At 43.6% G+C, this 25,806-nt stretch overlaps 1 protein-coding gene across 4 annotated transcripts in view; it reads left to right on the top strand.

Moving 5' to 3' along the window:
- LOC111145169 (STN1, CST complex subunit) overlaps positions 1-25,806 on the top strand; it is a 44,398-nt gene that overhangs the window by 7,178 nt on the left and 11,414 nt on the right. For 2 of the 4 annotated variants that reach the window (XM_022499877.1, XM_022499875.1), the window contains exons 3-8: positions 826-921; positions 7,938-8,006; positions 13,325-13,492; positions 14,232-14,346; positions 17,085-17,256; positions 22,942-23,064. In XM_022499877.1, coding sequence (XP_022355585.1) covers positions 826-921; positions 7,938-8,006; positions 13,325-13,492; positions 14,232-14,346; positions 17,085-17,256; positions 22,942-23,064 — 743 coding nt within the window. Of the gene's footprint in view, positions 1-825; positions 922-7,937; positions 8,007-13,324; positions 13,493-14,231; positions 14,347-17,081; positions 17,257-22,941; positions 23,065-25,806 lie in introns of all 4 variants that reach the window. The other 2 variants (XM_022499876.1, XM_022499874.1) reach the window with 1 other exon arrangement.

The raw sequence follows: 25,806 nt of genomic DNA, 5'->3' as shown, positions 1-25,806 counted from the left end.
AGTCCCTCTGTCTGTGTCCCTTCCCAGGTCTAAAAAAGCATGTAAGATTTCTCCTCTCAGTTTTCTCCTCTGGCGGGCACCTGCCTGCTGGCATCTGTCCTCTGAGTTTGGAAAATAGTTTTAAAAAAGAGAAGTTTGGGGGGCACCTGGGTGGCTCCGTTGGATTAGCGTCTGACTTGACTTTTGGTTTTGGCTCAAGTTAGGATCTCAGGGGTCCTGGGATCAAGCACGCATCAGGCTTCGCACTCAGCAGGGAGTCTACTCCAAGATTCTCTCCCTCTGTCCCTTTCCCCAATGCATTCACTTGTGTACATGTGCTCTCTTCCTCTCTCTCAAATAAGTAAAATTTTTTTTTTTTTTTTAAAGAGAGAAGTTTTTGAGTTATAATCTGCTGGCTCCAAAGAGCAGCATTTTTTTTTTTTGGTAACCTAATTTATCTTCTCTTTTAAAAAAAAAAAATCAATGTTAATTCATAGAAATGATGACTGGCTTTCTAGAAAAGTGCTAGTAAAAAAAAAATCAAGCCTTTCCTGTGATGTCCTCTTTTCTTTTGCAATCCCTCAAAATAGATTTGGTCTCATAATCTAATGACTATTTTCAGGCCTGTTGTGAGAGGTCCACAAGAAGGCACATTTCATTTTCGCAAACGGAAAGAAGGTTAACCAAATCTAGTTGGGCAACGTTGGTTTTCTCTTTTCTGCAGTAGTACAGACTTCTTTAAAACCAAACTGTCTATTTTGGACCCTTAAGGAAAAGACATCTGAATTTCTTAGGGCTTGCCATTTGTCAAGGACTGATTTTTTTTTTTTTTTTTTTAAATTTCAGGTGTATTTTTTTACAAGGGGCACCCAATAAAGCAGGTAGAGATCTTGGGAACTGTAATTGGAAGGAGAGAAAAAGATGCTTTCTACAGTTATGGAGGTAAGAACAATTGTGTCTGACATGGGGTTTATGTGGAAGGACCTCACTTAGCTGATCATTGCCTTTGAAGCAACGGCAGCCTTTCTGAGTGGCTGGGGACGCTTATGGAGCCCATACACTTGTCCTTTCTTAGGAGTCCCTTGGAGCCACCGACGTGGACTGAGTGTAAAATGAGGCAAAATGTAGGAATGAAGCTGATGAATACTGTCGAATGACAGCTGATGGGGAGTTAGGAGGTAGAAGAATTAGAATATGACCTTGTTGATCAGGGACAGACACCTGATACTGGAGGGCGTAGCCGTAAATAGCAATGGATGGTAGCAGATGGTTATATCGATACCTTTAAAAATAAAAAGGCCAGGGGCACCCGGGTGGCTCCGTCGTTAAGCATCTGCCTTTGGCTCAGGTCATGATCCCAGGGTCCCCGGGATTGAGCCCCACATTGGGCTCTCTGCTCAGCGGGAAGGCTGCTTCTCCCTCTCCCACTCCCCCTGCTTCTGTTCCCTCTCTCCCTGTGTCTCTGTCAAATAAATAAATAAAATCTTAAAATAAAATAAAATTAAAAAATAAAAAGACGAGATTAATGTTAAAGAAGACTCTCCCAAGAAGACAGGGAGGTATGAAAAATAATTGACAAGATTTATATTCAGAACAGGAATTTTAAAAGGCCTTTTGGTACTCAGGGCTGAATATCTATTATCAGAAAATTTCTGTCTCCTCATGATGATACAAACTAAATAAAGGATTTCTGTAGTTTGGACACCAGCAATTAGCGTTGTGGGTCTTGAGTTTTTTCATTGAGTTTAATGTAAGCATTTTAATCTGTTGCCTTGTGCAGCTCTTAGAGTCTCCACAGTTAAGAGGCCAAGCTGGGTATTTCCTGGGAAGCTGAACTTTGGATTCCAAACCTTTGCTCTAATTAGCGGTGTTGCTTTCTGTTGTGTTGCCCTGGGTTTGTGTCCTTGCTCTACTTGTGGAAACATAGAAGGCAGTTGAACTAGGGGACAAAGAACATCTCCCTGGCAGTCTGTGCGCCTTGGATAACGTAGAGTCTGGATGCATTTCGTTGTATTTCCTCAACGTGTTCATTTTCCTGAGGATGATTGTCTCGTGCTTATGAAATAACGTGTGAGGGAAGGTTTCTCATGCCTTCTTCTCTTCCCCAGCATATATATATATATATATATTTTTTTTTTTTTAAGATTTTATTTATTTATTTGTCAGAGAGAGAGAGGGAGAGAGAGCAAGCACAGGCAGACAGAATGGCAGGCAGAGGCAGAGGGAGAAGCAGGCTCCCTGATGAGCAAGGAGCCCGATGTGGGACTCGATCCCAGGACACTGGGATCATGACCTGAGCCGAAGGCAGCTGCTTAACCAACTGAGCCACCCAGGCATCCCCCCAGCATATATATTTTTTAAACTCCAAAATAGATCATCTTGTCAGGCATCCCCATACTGGATCTCTTCTCTGTTTTACCAGAGGTATTGGTTCTGTTTTTCTCCAGACAGTTCAGGAAGTACTCACCAGTTTCCTATAACATACTCAGCTGTGGGCAAGTACATTTTCTATAGTATAATCAGGTACTTCCTCTCCAAATCCCACTGATGAAGTAACAGTTTCAGGTTACAGAGCACTTTTACATGTGTACTTTTGTGTTACTCTCCTCCTGATGTTTTGAAATAGAAAGGACAGATGTTCTGGGGTGCCTGGGTGGCTCAGTGGGTTAAGCCTCTGCCTTCAGCTCAGGTCATGATCTCAGGGTCCTGGGATCGAGCCTCGCATTGGGCTCTCTGCTCAGCGGGGAGCCTGCTTCCTCCTCTCTCTCTCTGCCTCTCTGCCTACTTGAGATCTCTCTGTCTGTCAAATAAATAAATAAAATCTTAAAAAAAAAAAAAAAGGACAGATGTTCTTTCCATTTTGTTGATGAGGAAAAGAAGGCTCAGTCACTTGCTCAAGATTCCACTGATGGAGGTTTATAGGCGCAATCTGCTTACTGATTCCATTGTGATGTATAGTCTCCGTATAATTCAGTGTGATTTTTCTCTGTCCCATCACCTCACCACCCACCCTTGCACCAGAAATCAACTTTGTCTGTTTTTTTTTGTTTCGGGGGGGGGTTTTTTGTTTTGTTTTTTGGGTTTTTTTATTTTTTTTTGCTGGGGACAATATATTTCATTGATGGTATATGACAAAGTAGGGGTTCCCAAACCCACCCCTTCTCAGGGGTTCTGGGATGGACCTCTAATAGGTAGAGGTCAGGAGATTCTCAGTATATTGGGGGATGAATTGGGGCAAGGACTCCCCAGCAGCTGAGGGCCTTTCTCTTCCTCTTGCTCTCACTAGGGCTGGTGGTCCAGGGGGCCCTTATTCCTTGGAGGCCATGTGGACCTTAAGGCTCTCCCCCTGGATCCTTGTTGTACCAGGAAATAAGCTTGACAAAGTGGTGATGAGGGCAATGCCAGCCCCATCATTGAAGGTGGGAGAGTGGGTGTCACTGTGAAAGTTGCAGGACACAACTTGGTCCCCAGTGTATCCCAAGGTGCCCTTGAAGGGACCCTCTGATGCTTGCTTCACCACCTTCTTGACGTCTTCGTATTTGGCAGCTTTCTCCAGGCGGCAGGTCAGATCCATAACTGACACATTGAGGGTGGGGACACGGAAGGCTGTGCCAGTGGGCTTCCTGTTCAGCTCAGAGATAGCCTTGCCTACAGCCTTGGCAGCATCAGTAGAAGGAGGGATGGTGTCCTGGGCAGCCCTTCAGCTATCACATCTCAGCTTCCCAGAGGGGCTGTCTCTGATCTTCCAGGTGGCAGTGATGGTATGGACCGTGGACATGAGTCCCTCCACAATGCCGGAGTTGTCATGGATAGTGCAGGAGGCATTGCTAACAATCTTGAAGGAGTTGTCACACTTCTCATGGGTCACACCCATCACAAACATGGTGGCATCAGCAGAAACAGAGATGATGACCCTCTTGACCCCACACTCCAGCTGAGCCCCAGGCTTCTTCATGGTGGTGAAGACGCCAGTAGACTCCACTATGGACTCAGCACCAGCTCACCCCGTTTGATGTTGGCAAGATCTCACTTTGGAAGGTGGAGATGGGCTTTCCATTGATGACAAGTTTCCCCTTCTCAGCCTCAACTGTGCCATTGATCTTACAGTGTTGGAATCACGCTGGAGTGTGTAGACCATGTTGTTGAGGTCAACCAAGGGGTCATTGATGGTGACAACATCTGCTTCGCCAGAATTAAAAGTGGCTCTGGTGACCAGCACCTGATACGGCCAATGTTTACTCTGACCTTCCCCATTGTGTCTCAGGGATGCTGGGGCACTGCACTGGGAGGTGCGGCTATTTGTCGGGTGGGGAGAGACCCGACAGAGCCCCTCTGGTCTTTGATTGTTTTTTAGGTTACATGAAAGAGGCTATTCGAGGATCTTCATCCTGGCCCTAAAACCTTCACTTAACCCCTTTCCCATTCTAGAAATGTTAAGGAGATAGGCATGACTATTCCCCAATAAATGTTCTCTTCAGGGTAGAGGTTAGAAGCAATGGGCAGATGTGTCTGTGGGAAAACAAAAAGCACCTGAAGGTTGGGGTAATTGAGAGCAGAAAGAAGTTTAGTTCTTGTGAGGCCTGTTCAGGGGCGAGCTGGAGCCTCCCTGCTGTCTCAGGGCCAGCTTGGCTCTTGGGCCACTGGCCAGGCAGCCACTCCTCGCTGTCCTGGGTCCTGCTCCACCTGACTCACCATAGTCCTGTCCTGGGGGTGTTTCCTGTTCCCACTGACTCATTCCATTGCTGAAACAAAAGACCAGCGGCCCCGGCGGTGCTGCCCAACCGGGGAGGATGTTGTGCAGCTCTGCAAGGATGCTCCCTTTCTGGGGCATTCCAGCAGCCAGACCTCAGGCTGCCGGCTCCCAGCACCTGTTGGGAGATGTTGCAGGCCAGAAAGTCCAAGGCTTTGGTGGCCGTGCCTGGCAGAGCACTTGGCAGCAACTCAAGCTCATACCTAAAATCCTGGGAGACTGCACTGTTAGTGTCTTCACAGTTTCTAGAACAAATGTTCATGTGCTCATGTTTTTACTTTACATGATAAACCAAGATTTTACACTGGCCAGAGAAGTGGTGTCCCTAGAGGTGTCATATAGTCGTCGTTTTTTAACTCCGAATGTCCTCATTGATTTATTTTAAAATGACACTCATATCATAAAATAAAATTTAAAACTAGAGAAATTTTTCCTGAAGTACATAAAAGTCATGTGAAACCCTATAAATAAGATAAAAACAATGTCACTGTTTGGGTGAATGTCCCTCCTAATGTTTTTTACTTGTTCCTAATATTGGAGAAATAGAGATGTGTCTTATTTCCTTATACTATTATGCATATTTCTTTCTCTTAAAATCTCCAAAATGAGGCTTATAATCAGGATGTACATTCAGTGTGGAGTTCCTTTCCAATGTTCCAGAAAAACCCTGCTATTATCGTTTCACTGTCTTAAAATCATTTCTGTCAAAATACACTACTTAATGTTTTACATAAATTAGATTATATATAAGATTTCTTTTTTAAAATGAAGCATGATATCTTTTTTTTTTTAAGATTTTATTTATTTATTTGACAGAGAGAAATCACAAGTAGGCAGAGAGGCAGGCAGAGAGAGAGGAGGAAGCAGGCTCCCTGCTGAGCAGAAAGCCCGATGTGGGGCTTGAACCCAGGACCTGGGATCATGATCTGAGCCGAAGGCAGCGGCTTAACCCACTGAGCCACCCAGGCGCCCCAGCATGATATCTTTTAATAGCAGTGAACATAAATCTTCATTATAACTATTTTTATATGGTATGCCACTGTAATTTATTTAACAAATTCCATATTTATAAGCATTTAGATTATCTCCAACTAACAATATTATAAACAATGTTGCAACAAACAGCCTTATACAAGATGTGTAAATCTGTGTGTGTATTCTGTTTTTCTCTTCAGGATAAATTTCTAGAAGTAATCACTCAGGCAAAGAGTATGTACATTTAAAAAATCAACACGTTTCCAAACTTGCTCTTTAGAAATTTGATATAAATTTATATTCCCACTAACAGCATATGAGGATATCAGTATTTTTAATGTTTGTCATTCTAATAGTTGAGAAATTATTTAAGTTTGTTCTTTTTCTGGTAACTAATGAGTTTAGTGTACTGACACATGTGTATTTGGCTGTTTTTATATCTTCTGTAAATTATGTATTCTTTCTCCTTGCCATTTTTTGTCTGGTGGTTCTGATCTTTTCTTATTCATTTGTATAAGCGAGCTATCTATCTATCTATCTATCTATTTATTTATTTGAAAGGGGGTGCAGAGGGAGAGAGATAATCTCAAGCAGACTCCGTGCTGAGTGCAGACATGGGGCTTGATCTCACAACCCTGAGATTATGACCTGAGCCAAAATCAAGAGTCAGATGCTCAACAGAGTGATCCACCCAGGCACCCCTGTGTGAGCTCTTTATATATTAAGACACTAGCCCTGTCATTCAGAAAATTGCTGTAAGGTATTAAATTTTTATTATTTATTTATTTAAAGATTGTATTTATTTATTTGACAGATAGAGATCACAAGTAGGCAGAGACGCAGGCAGAGAGAGGAAGGGAAGCAGGCTCCCCGCTGAGCAGAGAGCCCGATGCGGGGCTCGATCCCAGGACCCTGGGATCATAACCTGAGCCAAAGGCAGAGGCTTAACCCACTGAGCCACCCAGGCGCCCCGGGTATTAATTTTTAGTTGGTCATCTATATCAGACTTTTAAAAATGAGTTCTGATCTTCAAGTCTGGTTAAAGAAGTCTCTTCCAACCAACTATAAGCCCAAGGTCCAAACATACTTACCCATATTTTCTTCCTATCTTTTTAAGTTTACCTGTTTGATTTAATAAAATCTATTTAGAATTTATTTTTGTATAAGAAATATTTTTCTTGGCTTCTGCTTCCAGTGCAGGTTTAAACCAGCAATAAAAAAATTTGCCCAGGGGCGCCTGGGTGGCTCAGTGGGTTAGGCCGCTGCCTTCGGCTCAGGTCATGATCTCTGGGTCCTGGGATCGAGCCCTGCATCGGGCTCTCTGCTCAGCAGGGAGCCTGCTTCCTCCTCTCTCTCTGCCTGCCTCTCTGCCTGCTTGTGATCTCTGTCTGTCAAATAAATACATAAAATCTTTAAAAAAAAAATTTGCCTTATATTCTGTTTTACATGTGCATTTACAACAGTCTTGCTGATGATTTTTTTAAAAAACCACTGGTCTCTTTTTTTGAGTTTTTCAGAAATTAGAGAAAACACCTCTCATACCAAACATCTCCAGTTCCTCTGCAGTTATAAATCCACGTACAATGGGAATTCTTTGTGTGTGTGTGTGTGCGTGTGTGCGTGTGTGTGTGTGTGTGTGTGTTGCACTAGGGATAAAATAAGCCAAAATTATTTATGTGATTAAAGTATAATTATGTTCTAGTATGAAAACAAAACTTTGGTCTTCTGCAATATACTTGGCTTTCCTTATGTCCTCTGCAGTATTAAGGACTGGGCAGAAGCTCATTCATAAAGAGAAGTGGGATGCTTTGTCTTGGGAGGCTGTGGAGCTCGTGAAAGAGTAGATGGTGAGAGATGGTTGCCCTCTGAGTCTTCTTACCATGGGCTATATCAGCGCACTCTTGCTTCAGGGTGGGAGGGCAAGGCCCAATTTGCATGTTAGCATTCATGGAGATGTCTGTACTTAAGCTCCTGAGGATGGTGAGGACAGGAATCATCAGTACCCCCAAGGCGGGATGAGTGAAATGTTTACCTTATGCTCACGTATCACAGTGAGCCGTGCAGACAGGCAGTTCCCGTCGGTGTACCCACAGACATTACTTCTGAGAATAGAAGGAGAGTTTCACAAGGGGTTTGCCCAACCAGGCTATTGAAAGATGCATTTTGGGGTATGGCTGAATGCGATGACAACCCGCTCATTCACTCGCGATGCCCTTTTGCACTTCTCTTGCAGTGGACGACAGCACTGGAGTTATCAATTGTATCTGCTGGAAAAAGTCGAACAATAACGAGGCTTCATCAGGTACTTTCATTTGACACCCTCCTCTACTTTCCAGCTAACCAATGGTTTTTACTCAAGGGGGCTCATCAGAACAGCTGTAGGGCTAAGTTTACATATTTGTCCTCTGGTGAATTCTGTGGATCAGCCTGAAGCACTAAACCCGGAGCTCTGGGCCCTCGGCCGACTGATGTCACAGAAGAGCAAGTTGTGTTTTTTTCTGCCGTCTCCTCTTTGGTGCTCACTTCCTTCTGAGCCTGCCTGCCACCGTGGGACCAGGTTGCTGGGAGGTGGAGCATTTCCTTTTACCGTGGTCGTTATCACAGAAGTCGAGGTGTTTTAGCCTAGTTGCCAGTCGGCTCAGAATCCCCTTGTTCCACATGTAACCCTTGACCAAAGAAGGTTTTGGAGATTTTTCCTTTTGCATGATTGCCACTAACATCTGTGCTGCCATGATCCAGATTTTCTGAAATCTCAAGGATACCAGAAATTCTAAGATTGATGAGAAGGTAAATAGGATTCCTTTGAAGTTAACTATTGAGTAACATGAACTGAAAAGAAACTAAATTTATTGCTTTTAAAGATTTTGTTTATTCGAGAAAGAGAGAGAGTGAGAGAAAGAGAGAGAGCACGAGCAGGAACAGGGGTAGAGGGGCAGAGGGAGAAGCAGACTCCCTGCTGAGCAAGGAACCTGATGTAGGCTCCATCCCAGGAACTTGGGATCATGACCTGAGCCAAAGGCAGTCACTTAACCAACTCAGCCACCCAGATGCTCTGGAAAGAAACTTTAAAATTGTATATTGAACCCATTGACTATAACTGAAACAGCATTTGGAATTCCTTGAGTATATTTTAATAGGCCCTAGGGAGTTTTTTCAGATAAGTTCATAATTAAAAAAAATATATTGGACAGTACTGATGATCATTTTTGGCTCTAGAGAAGCGACAGCCACTGGGACCTTGTCTTCCCGTCTTGCAGCACACACAGGGCAGTGCCATACACACTGGGGTCATTCATGAAATAGTGCCTGCTATTCTATCTAACATCTGTATCCATCTCCTTGGGTGATACACGGTGTCTTTCCTCTTTGCCATTACCTGCCAGGATCTCAGCTTCTTACTTTGACTGTCCGGACCAGTGCAATGGCCCTTGACTTAATTTTTGGACGTATTTACATTTACAACTTGGCCACCAGTTTCCTATGACTTCAGTGTTCCATTTCCTTATTTGGGAACATCTTAATCATTGGCACTGCTTTGCTTAAGATGCTTTGTAGATTAAAAAAAAAAAAAAAAAAAATTAAGGGGCGCCCAGGTGGCTCAGAGGGGTAAGCCTCTGCCTTCAGCTCAGGTCATGGTCTCAGGGTCCTGGGATTGAGCCCCGCATCGGGCTCTCTGTTCAGCAGGGAGCCTGCTTCCCCCTCTCTCTCTCTCTGCCTGCCTCTCTGCCTACTTGTGATCTCTCTCTGTGTGTTAAATAAATAAAAATCTTTTAAAAAAAATTAAGACAACAGGTTTATATACGGCTGTTTCAGAGGTAAGAAATAAACCTATAAGACAATCAGATTCTTGACTTTTCATATAGCTGTGTCTAGGATATTAAAATCAATTCGCAGACTTAGAGTTTTAGTGTTGTCAAAACCTTCAATCAGAGCATGTAGTTTGAATATATGTGCTTGTTTCAGGCCATGGAGCAGCAGACTTGTTCTGTACAGGGTCAGATAGACAATGTTTTCTGCGTTGTGGGCTCTCTGGTCTGCACCTTGATTACCCGGCGTTGCCATGGGGATACAGAAGTGGCCACACACAGTACATACAGTAAAACTTTATTTACCAAAACAGGTTGTGGGTGGATCTGGCCCAGGGGGGCTGTAGCTTGCTGATTCCTATTTTAGACATTGTTCTAATTTCCAAAATCAACTCTTTTTTTTTTTTTTTTTTTTTAAAGAATGACCTTAGGAATACTATATAACTTATATTTAGTCATTTTTTAGATAAAATGGCTACTAATACTGAGAGTGAGATTTTTAAAAGATTTGTAAGTAGATGAATAGATGAACAGTCACGGTGGGCAGCCTTAATTGGAAATTCCTTTGAGAATAAAAAGAGAGAATAAGAACGCAAGGAGAAAGCCCAAAAAGGATTCTCATCATGTTACATACAAAGTGATATTTTAAAATTATTCCTGACTAGCCCATTCTCTCCTTTTCATCTAATTGCCCTCAGTTTAAAAGCTTTCCCCTGGAATGTGGCCAACGAAGACAATTTTTTTTAAACAGAATTTAGTCTGAGTCAAAATCTTGTTCTAGTCCGTTAAGGTGTATGAGAATAGGCCATTAATTCCTATAAATGTCCTGTCGAATGTACCATTTGGACTGGCTTGTGAGACAAATTAAGAAAGCTTGGCCCTTGATACTAGAACTTTGGGGGTGGGGGGGGGGCGCTCTCTTCCAGCGTGGAATAGACTACTTAAAATGCAGCCCGGTCAGGCTCCAGCCATCTCATTAGGTTCACCAAATTACAGAGCTCGAGCCATCCTTTCAGCAGTTCGGCTCACCCTTTAAATGAAAGCTGGGCCTCGTTCTCAGACTGGCCGCCTGTCCGGTCATTTCAGCAGTGCTGTAGGAAGCGTTTATTATGACGTGTTTTCAGTTCAGCCCAAGTACAAGATGGCTGGATGGGACAGGAACACAGACGGAATAACATTTTATAAAGTAACACTTGGGTGTTTTTTGAAGAAAGCTGGTACGCTGAGTACCGTTAGTGCCGATAGTGTCTAGATTCCTAGGTGTTGGTTACTGGATACAGAGTGCCCCGTACTCCCTGGGTTGCTCTTTCCCCGGATAGAGTAGATGCGGTACAAGAAAAGTAGTGCCTTTGCACTTTACAAAGCCACAGTCATCTAAGTTGTGTTAGATTAGAAAGACAGTGTGATCAATAGGCTAATAGAACATCTGTTCATTCATTATAGGAACACTAAGTGTATGGCAGACCAGAAATAAATCAAGAGCAGGAAATACATGAGCATTTAACAAAAGTTGTTGGCTCAGGTAGATAAAAATATTTTTTAAAAGAGGTGACCGTGATCCGTATCTTCCAGCTTGCATGACATAACCCAAAGAAGATGGAGTTGTGTATTTATCACAGCAAGTATGGGGGTGTACATGTTAAACTCTGATAAATCCTTAGCTGTTAAAGCACCAAAAAGTATCATCAGTGACAATAGGATAGACTAAACATTTTTTTCAAACTTTTATGTAGTAAAATGAAATAAAAAAGCATAGAAAAGCAGTGGAATGGGGGGAGTGGATGTAATTAGCAGAACTGATAAAGCTTCCCTAAAAATTTTTCAGAAGTTAACATGAAATATTCAAAAGACATGAAGGATACATAGAAATGAGTAAGATGATTTCTTACACGTAAAGAAATACAGAGAGCAGATCATCTTCTATAAAAACACAGAGCCAGTTTAAAAGCAAAAATAAAACATCATGGAATCATTATGTATGTTTTAAGGTACTAAACATCCAAGCCAGTGTAGGAGCTACAAGTGTGCGCACATCGCTGGCCACATCTTGTAAAAAGAGAACAGTTGGAATGTTTCTTTCTGGCAAACCTTCTGACAATATGTAATGAACTGTGAACCTGTTTTTAACTTTTCTGTCCAGTAATTCCCAACAAAAGACCCCAAGAAAAACACACAATTTTGTCTAGAGGGCTTCATTACTTGTTTTTTACAAATAGCTGACATTTATAGACCATTTCCTGCGGCTCTGACATTGTGCCAAACCCATGATGTAAGGGTTAACTTAGATCATGTGCAACAGTTCTGTGTGCAAGGTGGACTGTGTTGTTACCCACAGCCCGTAGTTGAGGCAACCCCGGTGCAGTGAGGTTAACAGCCTGCCCGCGGTCTCAGAGCTGGTAGGAGGTGAGTGGAGATTTCAACCCAGTCTGTCTGACTCCGTTATCCAAGTGCTGACCTCTAAGTCCCATCTGGTGCTGGTGATTAAAGCCAAAATAAAAAATTACAGGGATGCCTGGGTGGCTCAGTTGGTTAAGCCTCTGCCTTCAGCTCAGGTCACGATCTCAGGGTCCTGGGATTGAGCCCCACATCGGGCTCTCTGCTCAGCGGGAGCCTGCTCCCCCCTCTCTCTCTCTGAAATATCTCGTGATATTTCTCTCTCTGTCAAATAAATAAATAAAATTTAAAAAATATTACAGAAAGAGGGGAGAATGGGACATTTAACACGACTAGCTCATCGAACTGTGGCTTGTTAACATGCCAGTGCTCTACGATTTTTTAAAGTGCTTGAGTTGTATAGATTCTGTAGATACACGTGTGTATCTGAACTTGGCCCAGGCAGAAAATCAGAACGTCGAATTGTTTACACACCCCAGCTGTAACTGGAAAACGCGAGAATGCTCATGGGGCAGGCAGCAGAGAATAAAGAATAATAAGCACGTTGGGGCTGGAGTCAGGAACCGCCTGGATTCAAACTGTGGCTTTGCGGCTGGCTAGCTGTTTTACTTTGTGCAAGTTGCTTGACCTCTCTGTGACTCAGTGTCCTCTATAAAATGAGGCCAAGAATGAATGGGTGTAGTGGTGAGGTTTAGGTGTGCTGATCCACTATAAAGTCCTTAGAGCAGCGCCTATAGTACCCAAGTATTCATGGCTGTGCTTACTATTTAATACAATTTGAAATTAAACTTAAGTAATAGAAATTACTTAGAATTGAATGTGCATTGGATTATTTTCACCATGAAGTTGCTTAAACTTACGGTTTTAAGTGGTGTGAGAATGTGTATGTGAGAGAGAGAAAGATCAGTGACCCAGTGACCCAACAAAGATGAGAGGCAAGAGATTAGGGTGTTGGGTACCAAAGTGGGAAATCACCCTGAGGCACATTCACTTTCCCCATAAACAGAACTGCATATGGAGACCTGGGTCCCCTTTTCTCCTATGCCAGATTTGTCTTCATGCAAAGACACTTGAAAGGGTTGTTGAGCGCTGTTTCTACCAAACCCAGATGAATCCTAGGAATTCAGCTTAGGACCACATAGAGCCCTTTGAGGGCACTGGCAATGTAGGAGCAGGGGAGAACATGTTGGAGCCCTGCCAGAACTTTCTTACTTGGGTTATCAGGCCTCCTAGACTCCATTCCCATTATCCTACTTTCGAATAGTTAACAGCTTAGGCCTGTGTTCAGCAGAGAATTTCAGAAGGGTGTGCAGGTTTCTTACAGTAGAGCGGCTCATCAGAAGGAGAATGACCCAACACCATCTCACACATGTGGTGCAGTGATCGTGTTATGCTTTTGTCTCTTCTTTTCTGGTCCTAGCAACTACAGCTACCGCAACACTAGGGGCGCTGAACTTAACCTCACAGCTTAAGAAGCTGCAAGATACCATTGAGCAGAAGACAAAGATCGAAATTGGGGACATTGTCCAGATCAGAGGTTATGTCCACACATACAGAGAAGAACGAGAGATTCGTGTCACTACTTACTGTAAGCACGTAATCTCTGCCAAACTGGTTGATGTTCTGGGTGTATGTCCAGTAAACTCTGGGTTTGCTAAAAGTCAAATGGTGGAAAAGTTCAGATTTAAAAAAAAAAAGTAACTCTTTACTGGAGGAAATTTTATTTCATAACAGGCTTTCTTTAGAAAAGCAGCATTTCTTAACTTTATTTTGAAGAGCAGTGACTAGAAATTGGGGAAGAAAACTAATGATGTATTATATATACCCGGCAAATTTATTTGGGCCGCATCAGCTTTTAAAGTACTTTGAAGTTTGAAGTGGCAGTCCACGTTGGGTACAATGTTCATATTCTTTAAAATGTTAGAGATTTCTTGAACACTGCTGAGTCCATTAACTTTGAAGGAAAAGAGCTCATCAGAAATACGATAGTCCCACATCCTCTGAGTGATACATTTTGCAGGGCTCTGGCTGACTTGGGTTGGAAATCCCACGGATGACCCCCATTGTTCGCCATTGTAGCAGATGGGTGAATAAGGGAATGTGCTTTCCCTGGTTCCAGTCTGCTGCTGGACAAGCCTATGATGCTGAGGGCATTGCATTCCCTCTCAAAAGATGACTGGGACCCACACTAAATGTGCATCTAGAATGTATGCTCCTTGGGCACCTGGAGGAAGGGTGACCCACTAGGTGCCTAGCAGCAGTTTGGACGTGAGAAAGAGCTGATCTCATTGTATTTCTATGGCATGTTTTCCCCCATGGCTTGTTAGATAAAGTGGATGATCCCGTGTGCAACATTCAAATCTCGAGAATGCTGGAGCTGCCCCGTATCTACAGGAAGGTTTACGACCAGCCTTTCCGCAGCCCAGCCCTAGAGCAAGAAAGGTAAGCTGTGGCCTCTCCCTGCTGAAGATGTGATGATGGCAGTAAGGCCAAGTAGTGGGCGCCCAGATGCTGGGGTGGGCCGGGGTTCAAATCCTGAAGGGTCCACACTCATGGTGGGGCTACGAGCAAGTCCACTTACTCCCCATATTCCTTCATTTTCTTACCTGCAAGGTGGAGATAGTAATAGTACAGATATTCTAAGGTTCTTGTGAGGAAAATGTGTGTGTAATAGGGAGTCCCTGAAGGAGTGCAGGGAGCAGAGAAAATGTATTTGAAGAAATAACGGATAAAGTTTTTCCAAGTTTGCTGAAAACTATATAAATGCCCAGATCCAGGAAGCTCAATGAGCCCCCAAGGCAAGAAACCAAAAGAAAACTGCCCTGGAACCTCAAAATCAAAATACTACTCTCTGACACATTCTAACAAAAAACTGTAAAAAATGATACCCGTCATTCCCAACCCGGACTGATTTTACTTTCTTGTGTGGTGGGGGAGCAGGAGGACTAAGAATATATGTATACTCGTTAGTGTCTGCATCAGAGAACTCTGAGAGCTGCCAGAAAACCGGTAATAGCTTCTTCCTACGGGTAGAACTGAAAAAAGTTTAGAAAGGAGACTTCACTGTGTACCCTTTAATTTTTTTTCTAAGATTTTATTTTGAGGGAGAAAGAGTGCATGGAGCTGGGGGTGGATGGGGAGGGGCTGAAGGCGTGGGAGAGGAGGAGAGAACCTTGAGCAGACTCTGCACTGAGCACAGAGCCTGACGCAGGGCTCTGTCTCACGACCACCAGATCACGACCTGAGCCAAAAGCAGGAGTCAGCCACTTAGCCGACTGAGCCACCCAGGCACCACGCCCTCCACCGCCACTTTAATTTTTTTAAACATACATACGTTACATATTCAAAAAATGTATGTTAAAAAAACCCCAAACTCTAAACCTGTGGAAAGTAAGAGTGGAAGCTCCCCATTTTCCTGCCTCAGTACCATTTCCCAGAGGTTGCCACCATTCGTAGGTTGAGGTGTATCCTTTTAGACATTTTTCTTCTGTGCGTATACAAGCATGAATATTCACCCATGTCTTTTTAGGTTGTCATTTGCTTTTTAATACAAATGGGAACATACTTTATATACCATTCTGCAGCTTGACTTTTTTTCAGAATTTCTCATGAATATTATAGTTCCTAGAGTCCTGCCTCATCCTTTTAAACGACTGCACAGTACTGACTGTACGACTGCCCTTTATGTCAGAAACAAGCGTTATTATTGAACAGACTGATTACCAGTAATGAATTTGAATCAGTGGTCAGAACACTCCCAAAACACAAAAGTCTAGGACCAGATGGCTTCACAGGTGAATTCTATCTAACATTTAAAAAAAGAGTTAATACCTATTCTCCTCGAATTATTCCAGAAAATAGAAGGGAAAGGAAAGTTTCCAAATACATTCTGTGCCGCAGGCATTACCCTGACACTGAAACCAGACAGACACGCTATAAAAATAGACAACTACAGGCCCATATCCCTGATGAACATGGAAAATCCTCAACAAAATACCAGCAAACTGCATTAACAATGCACTAAAAGGATCATTCGCCATGATCACGTGGGATTTATTCTGGGAATGCATGGATCGTTTAATATCCACAAATCAATCAACATGAGACACCACATTAATAAAACAAAGCATGAGAGTCACATGATCATTTCAGTAGATGCAGAAAAGGCATTTGATAAAACCCAACAGTCATTCATGGTAAAAACTTAACCAAGGAGGTAGAAGACCTGTACTCTGAAAACTATAAAACATTGATGAAAAAATTGAAGGTGACACAAATGGAAAGATACTCCATGCTCATGGATTGGAAGAATTAGTATTGTTAAAAGGTCCATACTGCCCAAAGCAATCTATGGATTCAATGCAATCCTTATCAAAATACCAACAGCATTTTTCAAAGAACTAGAACAAATAATCTTAGAATTTGTATTGAACCACAGAAGACCCAAATAACCAAAGCAATCTTGAGAATGAAGAACAAAGCTTAAGGTATCACAATCCCAGATTTCAAGATATACTACACAGCCACGGTAATCAAAACAAGTATGGTACTGACACAAAACTAGACACATAGGTCAGTGGAACAGAATAGAGAGCCCAGAAATGAATCCACATTTATGTGCTCAATCTCTAACAAAGGAGGCAAAAATATACAATGGGGGAAAGTTTAAAAATCGGTTTAAAAAAAAAATTAAAAATAGAAATGCCATATGATCCAGTAATTCTACTACTGGATATTTACCCAAAGAAAACAAAAACACCCCCATGTTTATTGCAGCCTTATAAACAGAGGTCAAGATATGGAAACAAGCTAAGCGTCCATCAAAGGAGAGGAATGTGTGGGGTGGGGGATGGACAAAATGGGTGAAGGAAAGTAGATACGGGTTTCTAGGTATAGAATGAATATGTTGTAGGAATAAAAGATACAGCACAGGGAATACAGTCAGCAGTACTGTAATAGCTCTGTATGGTGACAGATGGTACCCGCGCTTGTGAACGTAGCGTAGTATAGACTTGTCAGTTGCTGTGTTGTACACCTTAATTTAAAAGTGGGTGTCAGCTGTACTTCAGGCAATCAAACAAACATCAATATAGTGTCACATGTCCCAGCCAAATTTCTGTTTTAAAAAGAAGCAAAGGTGATAGTTTTCTGCAGGGCTTTTCAAAACTTTCCCCCAGCAGTGATCCAGGTGCCTTGGACCTTGCCAATCTCACGTGTTTGCTGAGTGAAAGAGCCAAAGAATTCCTTGTGGAGAACAAAGTGCAAACCTTTTATCAGCAGGAATTGGAAATTGTGGAGTCTCTGATGTCCCTTGCCAATCAGCCTGTGATTCACAGTGCCGGCCCTGAGCAGGTAGGTGCAGCACGCATGCCCATGTGAGAATTCAGGTCCTCTGTCCCGTATGTGCAGCTCAAGGGTGTGGGCGAACATGACTGTGGCATGGACACTCAGAGGGTAGACCAGGGCATAGAAGTTCTGGTGCTAGTCCATGTGTCTCTTCTGGAAAGGTCACTGGTGCTAGTCCATGTGTCTCTTCTGGAAAGGTCACTGACCACTAAGAATTTGAAATGAGAATGTACCTGCCCTTTTGCCCTCTTCACTTAATCTCAGTAAACTTTATCTTTGGGGAGGGGGAGAAAGTAGTTTAAGGTTCATACTGTTCCTTAGTATTTATGAGATGGGTGTTTAATCTCAGAAGCAGGAGATAAATGAGAAGAGGCAATTTTCTTTCCAAGATTATTTATTCAGCAAGATGATTTTTTTTAAAAGATTCTATTTATTTATTTGACACAGAGAATAAACACAAACAGGAGGAGGGGAAGAGGGAGAGGGAGAAGCAGGCTCCCTGCTGAGCCCGGAGCCTGACGCAGGGCTTGATCCCGGGACCCTGGGATCATGACCTGAGCTGAAGGCAGTTGCTCAACCCACTGAGCCTCCCAGGAGCCCTAGCAAGATGATTCTTGAACCAAAGTTTTTAATAACTTGCTCTCTCTCCATCAAAATAAGGTTATCTTTTAGGATTTATATAAAGACCAAGCTGTATTCAGTCTGGTTTATAAGAAAAATTTCTAGAAACAATCAAGTAATTTCTTACTCCTCTGGAAAAGAGCTATCCCTTTTCCCCCCTCATGTTACAGGTGAACTTAAGTTGTTTGGTGTTTATTCAGTTGTAATTAAGAGTTATTTGAAACTTTGGTTTTAGGCTTTCCCTTTCATTGCGATTCTCAGGTTTTTTGTTGTTGTGACACCATTTATTTTTATTTATTTTTTTTTTATCTCTGCTGAAATGTCACCTTCTTGCCCTCCCCCCATTTGCTGTGATAGCCACCTGCTTCCTCACTGTGTTATCACCCTGTTTTCATATCTCAGGATATCACTGGTATTTACATGTTTGTTTGCCTGTTCCTCTGCCAGAATTTAAATTTTACAAGAGCAGAGGTCTTCCTTATCTTGTCTTCACTCTCTAGAACCATGGCCCAGAACAGGGCTGCCATAAACTAAGTTCTTGATTATTTGTTGGTTGAAGGAATGAGTAGTTTTTAAAAATTTAAATAGTCTCCGAAGGTATCTAGTTAAAGTTTCCTTCCCATCCTCCCTCATACCCCCTTCCCCCAGAGATAAGCACCATTACTAGCCTCATGAATATCCTTCCAGAGAGAGTCTGTGCGTTTATAAACTAGGAGTGATTATATCCCCCCACCTTCTTTTTACACAGTCGGTAGCAAGCTAAACTCTGATCTGTACCTAGCTTTTCACTGAATGGCTTGTCTTAGCCTTTCCTAGCCATTCATACAGATTTGCCACTATAATGATCTCTTGTTACATGTACCATAATTTATTTAACCACTCTCTCCATTTCTGGACTGTTTAGAAGTTTTCCGGTCTTTTGTCACTGCCAGCAGAGCTGCCGTGAACACCTTGTTAGGTAACATAAGTTATCCTCGTGATTCTGGTGGAACAGATACTGGGTCCTCATCCTGACCTCCTAGGCCACGGCCGCTGCTTCTCAGTTTCATTCACGAACCTAATTATCTTGGCCGCAGGCTGTGGGCCCGGTGACCCGCGATGTCATTTGCAGAGACCGGGATAGCGTGTCAGGGACGCCCCGGTGGGGAGGGCCCGGACTGGCTGCTGCCTTCTGCGACACCGCCGCTCGCTCCTTCGCGGCCGGGGCCCTCTAGCTGGCCACCGTCCACAAGATTAGCCTTTCTCTCATGTAGTCATCCAGAGGCGGCTCACCGCCAAGTTAGCCCCATAGCACTTCTGACCACTCTGTCGGCCTGTTTGGAAAGAAACTGAAGCTTAGCAAAGACCGCATTCTTCCTGTGAACCCGCTTTTCTGTCAGGGCCAAGGATTCTCTCAAGGCTTCTCCATTCAAAACAACCATAGGGAACTTCTGGCGTGATATCTTTCTGAAAATGCATAGAGCAGAAACTTACATCTGCCCGTCATGTATGTTTAAAGAGATATGAATGTGGCACTTTGTTTTGTCTTTGGAAACTCTTTTCCATCAGTTATGAATTACTCCCTCACATGACTCTGGTTGGGGAGGTCAGCGTCATTAAGTTGAATTCTGCTTAATAGAGCCTAGGAGACGAAGGATGCTTTACAATGATTGTGAAACCCTAGATCCTCTGGCACTTTCTGTTGTCATACAGATGAAAGCTTCACAAAAAATCGTTGTGATCGTGTTATACAGTTTAGAGGCCAAGGGAGAGAAGGTTTGAATGTCCCCCGCCCCCTTTTCTTTTTCCGTAGTGGCCCTTCTCAGCAAATCCAGAAACTTGATAAGCAGACCTTGCAAAACCATTGTTTCTTTGACAGCTGGATAAATGTGGAGTGTGTTTGAGAATGAAGACTATATATATATTTCAGAGATCCACCCAGTTCCTGACCTGCGGCTCGGAGAGGCCCGCTCGGGCTTAACATGATCCGCCAGTCACACTTTCTGTCTCTGTGCAGTTTCGGTTTCCTGAATCGCATGAGCCTTGTCTTTAGAAAAAGACAAGGACACAAATCCCAGGCCAGGTCAAACTACTGGCTAGCAGAGATGATTGGAGGCCTTGCCCCCTGAGACTGTGGCGTTAGAACCACTAGGGAGCTGTGTTCTGAGGTCAGCCGAGGCAAATGTTTTTGGAAAGGAAGTTTCACACACTGTTTATATTCACAGAGCCTCTTCTGTTGGGTCCTTGTTCACAGCTGAAACTGCTTCAGATCTCACAGACCTAGCACACTTTCTGCTGCCTGAGCTTACAGAAATCTGGGAGGAGGAACTGAGCTTTTGTGTGGTCTGGGGATAACCAGGAGTCCTTTCTAATGATGGCAGTAATCATGCAACAATCATTTTTAGTCTCCAATATATTTCTATCTTGGTAAGAGCCATAATAAACTTGACCCTTAGGATCGTGATAGTAAATGGACTAAAAAGATGAATTCCTTAGAATGACGAAGATTAAGTAGCCGTAACTGTTTCATGAGGGAGTCTATTTTGGGTTGATTGTGCTTCCCCTAATAAATACAGCTTTCCTTGAAGCCCCCAGAATACAAGGCTGTGTGTGACCGAGAACTGCTGGGTGAGTTGTTTATTCTAAACAAACTCACAGAGATTTTCTGCCCCGGGGGAGTCATCACATAGTTTTGGCCTTATTCTGCCTTCAGAGATCAGATGTTGTCATAACTGGGAATGTTTGTCAACTTTCAGGCCTTTAACGTTCTAGTAACCAGGTGCCCCAGCTTGTTGACTTTTTATTAATTGAGAGTGTTAGACTATCCTCTTCAGGCCAGGGGAGCGTGTTTTTGAAACATCACTAGGATCCATTAGATTAAAACAATGCCTCTTTGGGGGCATCTGGGTGGCTCAGTCAGTTAAGCAGCTACCTTTGGCTCAGGTCGTGATCCCAGGATCCCGGGATCTAGTCCCACATCGGGCTCCCTACTCAGTGGGAAGCCTGCTCTCCCTCTCTCACTCCCCCTGCTTGTGTTCCTGCTCTCACTGTCTCTCTCTCTCACTGTCGAATAAATAAATAAAATCTTAAAAGAAACAAACAAACAAACAGTGCCTCTTTGAAAGTCTTCTTCAAAGAGGGTTTCTTTAGAGATGTGGTTATCAATGCTTGAAGCCATTTGGGAGTTTCTTTCCTTTCCCTGTCACTTGCTGGAAATGTCATTGGCAAATGACAAGCAAGTTCTCTCTTTCAGCATCTGTGGGTACTGCCTCAGATAGCTTTCATCAGCATTCTTTTTTTTTTTTTTTTTAAGATTTTATTTATTTATGAGAGAGAAAACAAGTGGGAGGAGGGGCAGAGGAAGAAGCATAGGGGGCCGGATGGGGGACTCAGTCCCAGGACCCTGAGATCATGACCTGAGCCTAAGGTAGACGCTTAACCCACTGAGCCATTCAGGCGTCCCTTCATCAGCCTTCTTCATTAGGGGTAGGACCTTGCCTTCAAATGCTTTTTTAGAAGCTTTACCTTGTTCCTTCGGTGCTCTCATCTTCTAAGCATCTCAGAGAATTTCTGTCACATTAAAAATGGGTCTGTACCTTGAACGACAGTCGTTCACCAGTTTGTTTCAGGAATGGACTGAAAGCCCCCAATGGAATAGTAAAAAGAATACCGCCTCTATAACGGGGGCATTCACCTCCCCTTCATTATGCAGACTAATAAGACTATGAGTTACCCACTGTGTGCCAGGGAGGAGGTGGCCAAGTTGAAACAAAGCCCCCAGCTCGGTAAGCTTACAGTTTTGTGAACCATGGCTGGACACAGCTGAAGGCCTGGCTTCCTCGGGAGCAAGAAATAGGATGGAGTGGTAGCTCTGGGTAAACCTGTGTCCTAGAGAAATACTGATAACGAGGAGACAGAAAACTGAGAGCTGCAGAGGTTCTTTCCATGCGGCCTGGCACCCCCCTGCCTTCAGCCCCATGGATGCACCTGGGACAGACAGGTCTCCCAATGGCTGCCTCCATTTATTTATTTATTTATTTATTTATTTTAATTGAGTTATGTTAGTCACCATACAGCACGTCATTAGTTTTTGACGTAGTGTTCCATGATTCATTGTTTACGTACAACACCCTGTGCTCCATGCAATCCGTGCCCTCCTTAATATCCATCACCGGGCTCACCCATCCCCACACTCCCCTCCCTTCTGAAACCCTCAGTTTGTTTCCCAGAGCCCATATTCTCTCATGGTTCTTCTCCCCCATCTGATTCCACCCCTTCATTTTCCCCTTCCTTCTCCTATGTCCTCCATTCTCTTCCTTATGTTCCACAAATAAGTGAAACCATGGCGATTCAGTAATGTGGCAGGATAAAAATCAATGCACAGAAATCAATTGCTTTTTTATACACTAGCAATGAAACTGTAGGAAGAGAAATTAGAGAATCGATCCCATTTGTAAGAGCACCAAAAACCATAAGATATCTTGGAATAAACCTAATCAAAGAGGGAAAGGATCTATACTTTAGGAACTGCCTCCATTTAAAATAAAGAGACTACTTCAAATATCGTACATCCAAGAATCCCCAACTAATTTCAATGTGTGTAAAATTCTCTGATGTCCTTAGGAAGAGATTATATATAGCCATAGTTTTAATGAAAAAAACCGAGCTACTATGTATGTAGTGTTTTGGCTCTGAATAATAAAAAGAAGATTATCTGTTTGTTTAGGAATCAATTCAACCAAAACCAACATGGAAATAGAAGTAATTTTAAATGTTCAAGACATAGAAAGTACATACTCCAGTTCAAAGATTATGTTCTTTTATCCTCTTGATTTTCCATTTCATAGGGTAAAATCGAACAAAAGGACAACTACAGTATGGAACGGTTATCAAGCACGATCTGACCCAAGCAAACTTCCCAGTCCTGCTTAAATACCATCCTGCCAGGCCACACACCTGGATGGTTTTGACTCAGCAGATCAGAAGCCTGTTGGGTGAATTCATAAACCAGTTGGTCCAGCGAGTTACTCTTAGATGCTGTAAGACGGGACTTAACTTCTTTTCTTTTTTTTCTTTTTCCTTTTCCTACAGGGGGATGCTAAGAATGACAGCACGTCCAAGGCAATTCATAGCATATTTAAGAATGCAATACAGCTGCTGCAGGAAAAAGGATTTGTTTTCCAGAAAGATGATGGTTTTGATAAGCTATACTATGTAAGAGACCTGCAACTTTATTGTTTTCCTTCATAGATTTTTTTTTTGACATTTTTTTTTAAAGATTTTATTTATTTATTTGACAGAAAGATCACAAGTAGGCAGAGAGGCAGGCAGAGAGAGAGAGGGGGAAGCAGGCTCCTCGCTGAGCAGAGAGCCCGATGCAGGGCTTGATCCCAGGACCCTGAGACCATGACCTGAGCCGAAGGCAGAGGCTTAACCCACTGAGCCACCCAATGGGCACCCCGTTTTCCTTCATAGCTTTGATCACGACTATATTCATTCATTAGGAATACCTGTTTACTGTTTTTAAAAATCATTAAGGAGGTTCATAAAATAAGGAGTGAAAGTCAGCCCTTCTCTTTCCCCAAGGTGCCATTTCTTTTTAAAGATGTTATTTATGTATTTTAGAGAGCACAAGGGGGGACAGGGGGAGGGAGAAAGAATCTGAAGGAGACTTCGCATTGGGCACAGAGCCCAACGTGGTGCTCGATCCCATGCCCGGGAGATCACCACCTGAGCCAAAACCAAAAGTTTAACCCCCTGAGCCACCCAGGGGCCTCCCCCTGCTCCCCACCAGCTACCATTTTTAACAGCATGTCCTTCTAGACACTTACCTGTACATTTACAAAATGTACACATATAGATGCTGATGTGGCTTTTTTGAGAAAAATGTGCTTATCCTGCAAATTGGGACTTCTTGACCTTAATACTGGGCCAGATGGTGCCTGGCTGTGAGTGGCTTTCCTTTGCGTTGTAGGATGTCTTACAGCATCCCTGGCCTTCATTCACTAAACAGCAGTAGCAGCCCCCCGCTTGTGACAACCAAAAATTGTCTCAGGACATCGCCAAGTATCCCCTGAGACAGTTGAGAACCACTGCTCTCAGTAATGCCTGGAAGTTTTGGGGGGTGGGTTACCAGAATAGTACATCCCTGGCGTCCTTCCATGTCAGTACTTACTAATCTTCCTCAGTCCGTTCGACGTCACATGGCACTCTTTCTTATGGGTTCTTGCCCCACACTTGTAACCACTTCTTTCTGGTGGACATCGATGCTGATTCTGGGTTTTGCTCACACAGATAGTGTTGCTGTGGCGATCTTTGTGAATTCATGTAAGCGTTTCTGTAAGACTGGCTCTTAAAAGAGGAATTGCCAGAGCAGAGGGCATGTACCTTTAATCATCTGGTCAGCACAGTCTGACTGACCTCCCAGAAGGCCATACTCATGGACATTCCCACCAGGGGTACAAGTGCTTGCTTGCTTCATACTTCCGGAGTCGAAGGTTCACCTCTTGCTACCTACTTTTGATTATCAGAGGAGCCATGCTTTCAGTGAAAGTGGGCTTCCTCCTGACCACTGATGTTAGCAGTGGAGATGTGGCTTCAGTCACGAGTGATTCTCCTAGAGGCAGATAAAAATTCTGAGGAAACTGAGAAGTCTCACTATTTACAGACATGATTCTTGAGGGGAAGCGTTCCTTAATAGGACATTTTCTTAATGTTGATTTACTATAGTGAGTCCCCATTTTAGAGAGTTGTTTTTTTTTTTAATTAAGATATGTTTTAAATACTATTTGAGTAACTTTTAAGTTTGGGGTTTTTAAATTTTTATTTTTAAGTAATCTCTACACCCAAGGGACGCCTGGGTAGCTTAGTCAGTTAAGCGTCTGCCTTCAGCTCAGGTCATGATTCCAGGGTCCTGGGACCAAGTCGTGAGCAAGTCGTCAGGCTCCTTGCTCAGCGATAGCCTGCTTCTCCCTCTGTCTGCCTCTCCCCTCTGCTTGTGTGCGCTCTCTCTCTCTGACGAATGAGTAAATAAAATATTTTTTTAAGATTTTATTTATTTATTTGACAGAGATCACAAGTAGGCAGAGAGGCAGGCAGAGAGAGAGGAAGGGAAGTAGGCTCCCTGCTGAGCAGAGAGCCCCCTGACTCGGGACTCAATCCTAGGACCCTGAGACCATGACCTGAGCCGAAGGCAGAGGCTTCAACCCATTGAGCCACCCAGGCGCCCCAATAAAATATTTTTTAAAAAGAAACTCTTGCACCCATTATGGAGCTTGAACTCACAACCCTGAGATCAAGAGTCACATGCTTCACCAGCTGAACCAGCCGAGCTCTCCAGTTTTGTGTTGGGGTTTTTGTTTTATTTTTTAAGTACTACACCCAGGGTGGGGCTTGAACTCACTACCCTGAGATCAAAGGTGCATTCTCTACTCACGGAGCAAGCCAGGCACCCCAGGTAACTTTTGAAAAGGGTATTCTGATCTGTGTACAGGTGAGTGCAGACCACCTCCTCCTATGTGGAAAGGCCTGGTGAGGTTGGAGAAGCCCGTGCTGGGCAGCTCCCCTTCACGTGCCTCCCCCACCCCTCCCATTCCCCCTGGGAGGCTCCGGGTTGGCCCCCTGTGTCCATGGAGTAGAGAGCGGCTCTTCCTGGGCAGCAGGCCAGGGCTGAGGTGTGGCAGGGTTAGGCACTTCCTCCTGTGAATCAGTGTGAGCTGGAAAGGGGTGATGGAGCAATAATAGCTCTTTTCCTCTGCAGAACCATCCCCTCCCCCTTCTCTCCTCCCTTTCCACGTCCTGCCTGGGCTGTAGGTTTCTGTTTTCCGGAGGGCCTTGCCCTGGGGAAGTAGTTATCGCAGTGCTGTGGATACTTCTGTTTTGGTAGCACTTTCCTGCTTTCCGCAGCTCTCACCACCACACCCCCCCCCCCCCCCCCCCCCCCCCCCCCCCCCCCCC

The sequence above is a fragment of the Enhydra lutris genome, unplaced genomic scaffold, assembly GCF_002288905.1.
Source record: "Enhydra lutris kenyoni isolate GAN:26980312 unplaced genomic scaffold, ASM228890v2 scaffoldscaffold12, whole genome shotgun sequence".
NCBI classification, from domain to species: domain Eukaryota; kingdom Metazoa; phylum Chordata; class Mammalia; order Carnivora; family Mustelidae; genus Enhydra; species Enhydra lutris.
The sequence above is the reverse complement of the archived record's forward strand: the minus strand, read 5'-3'. Positions and strand labels throughout refer to the sequence as shown.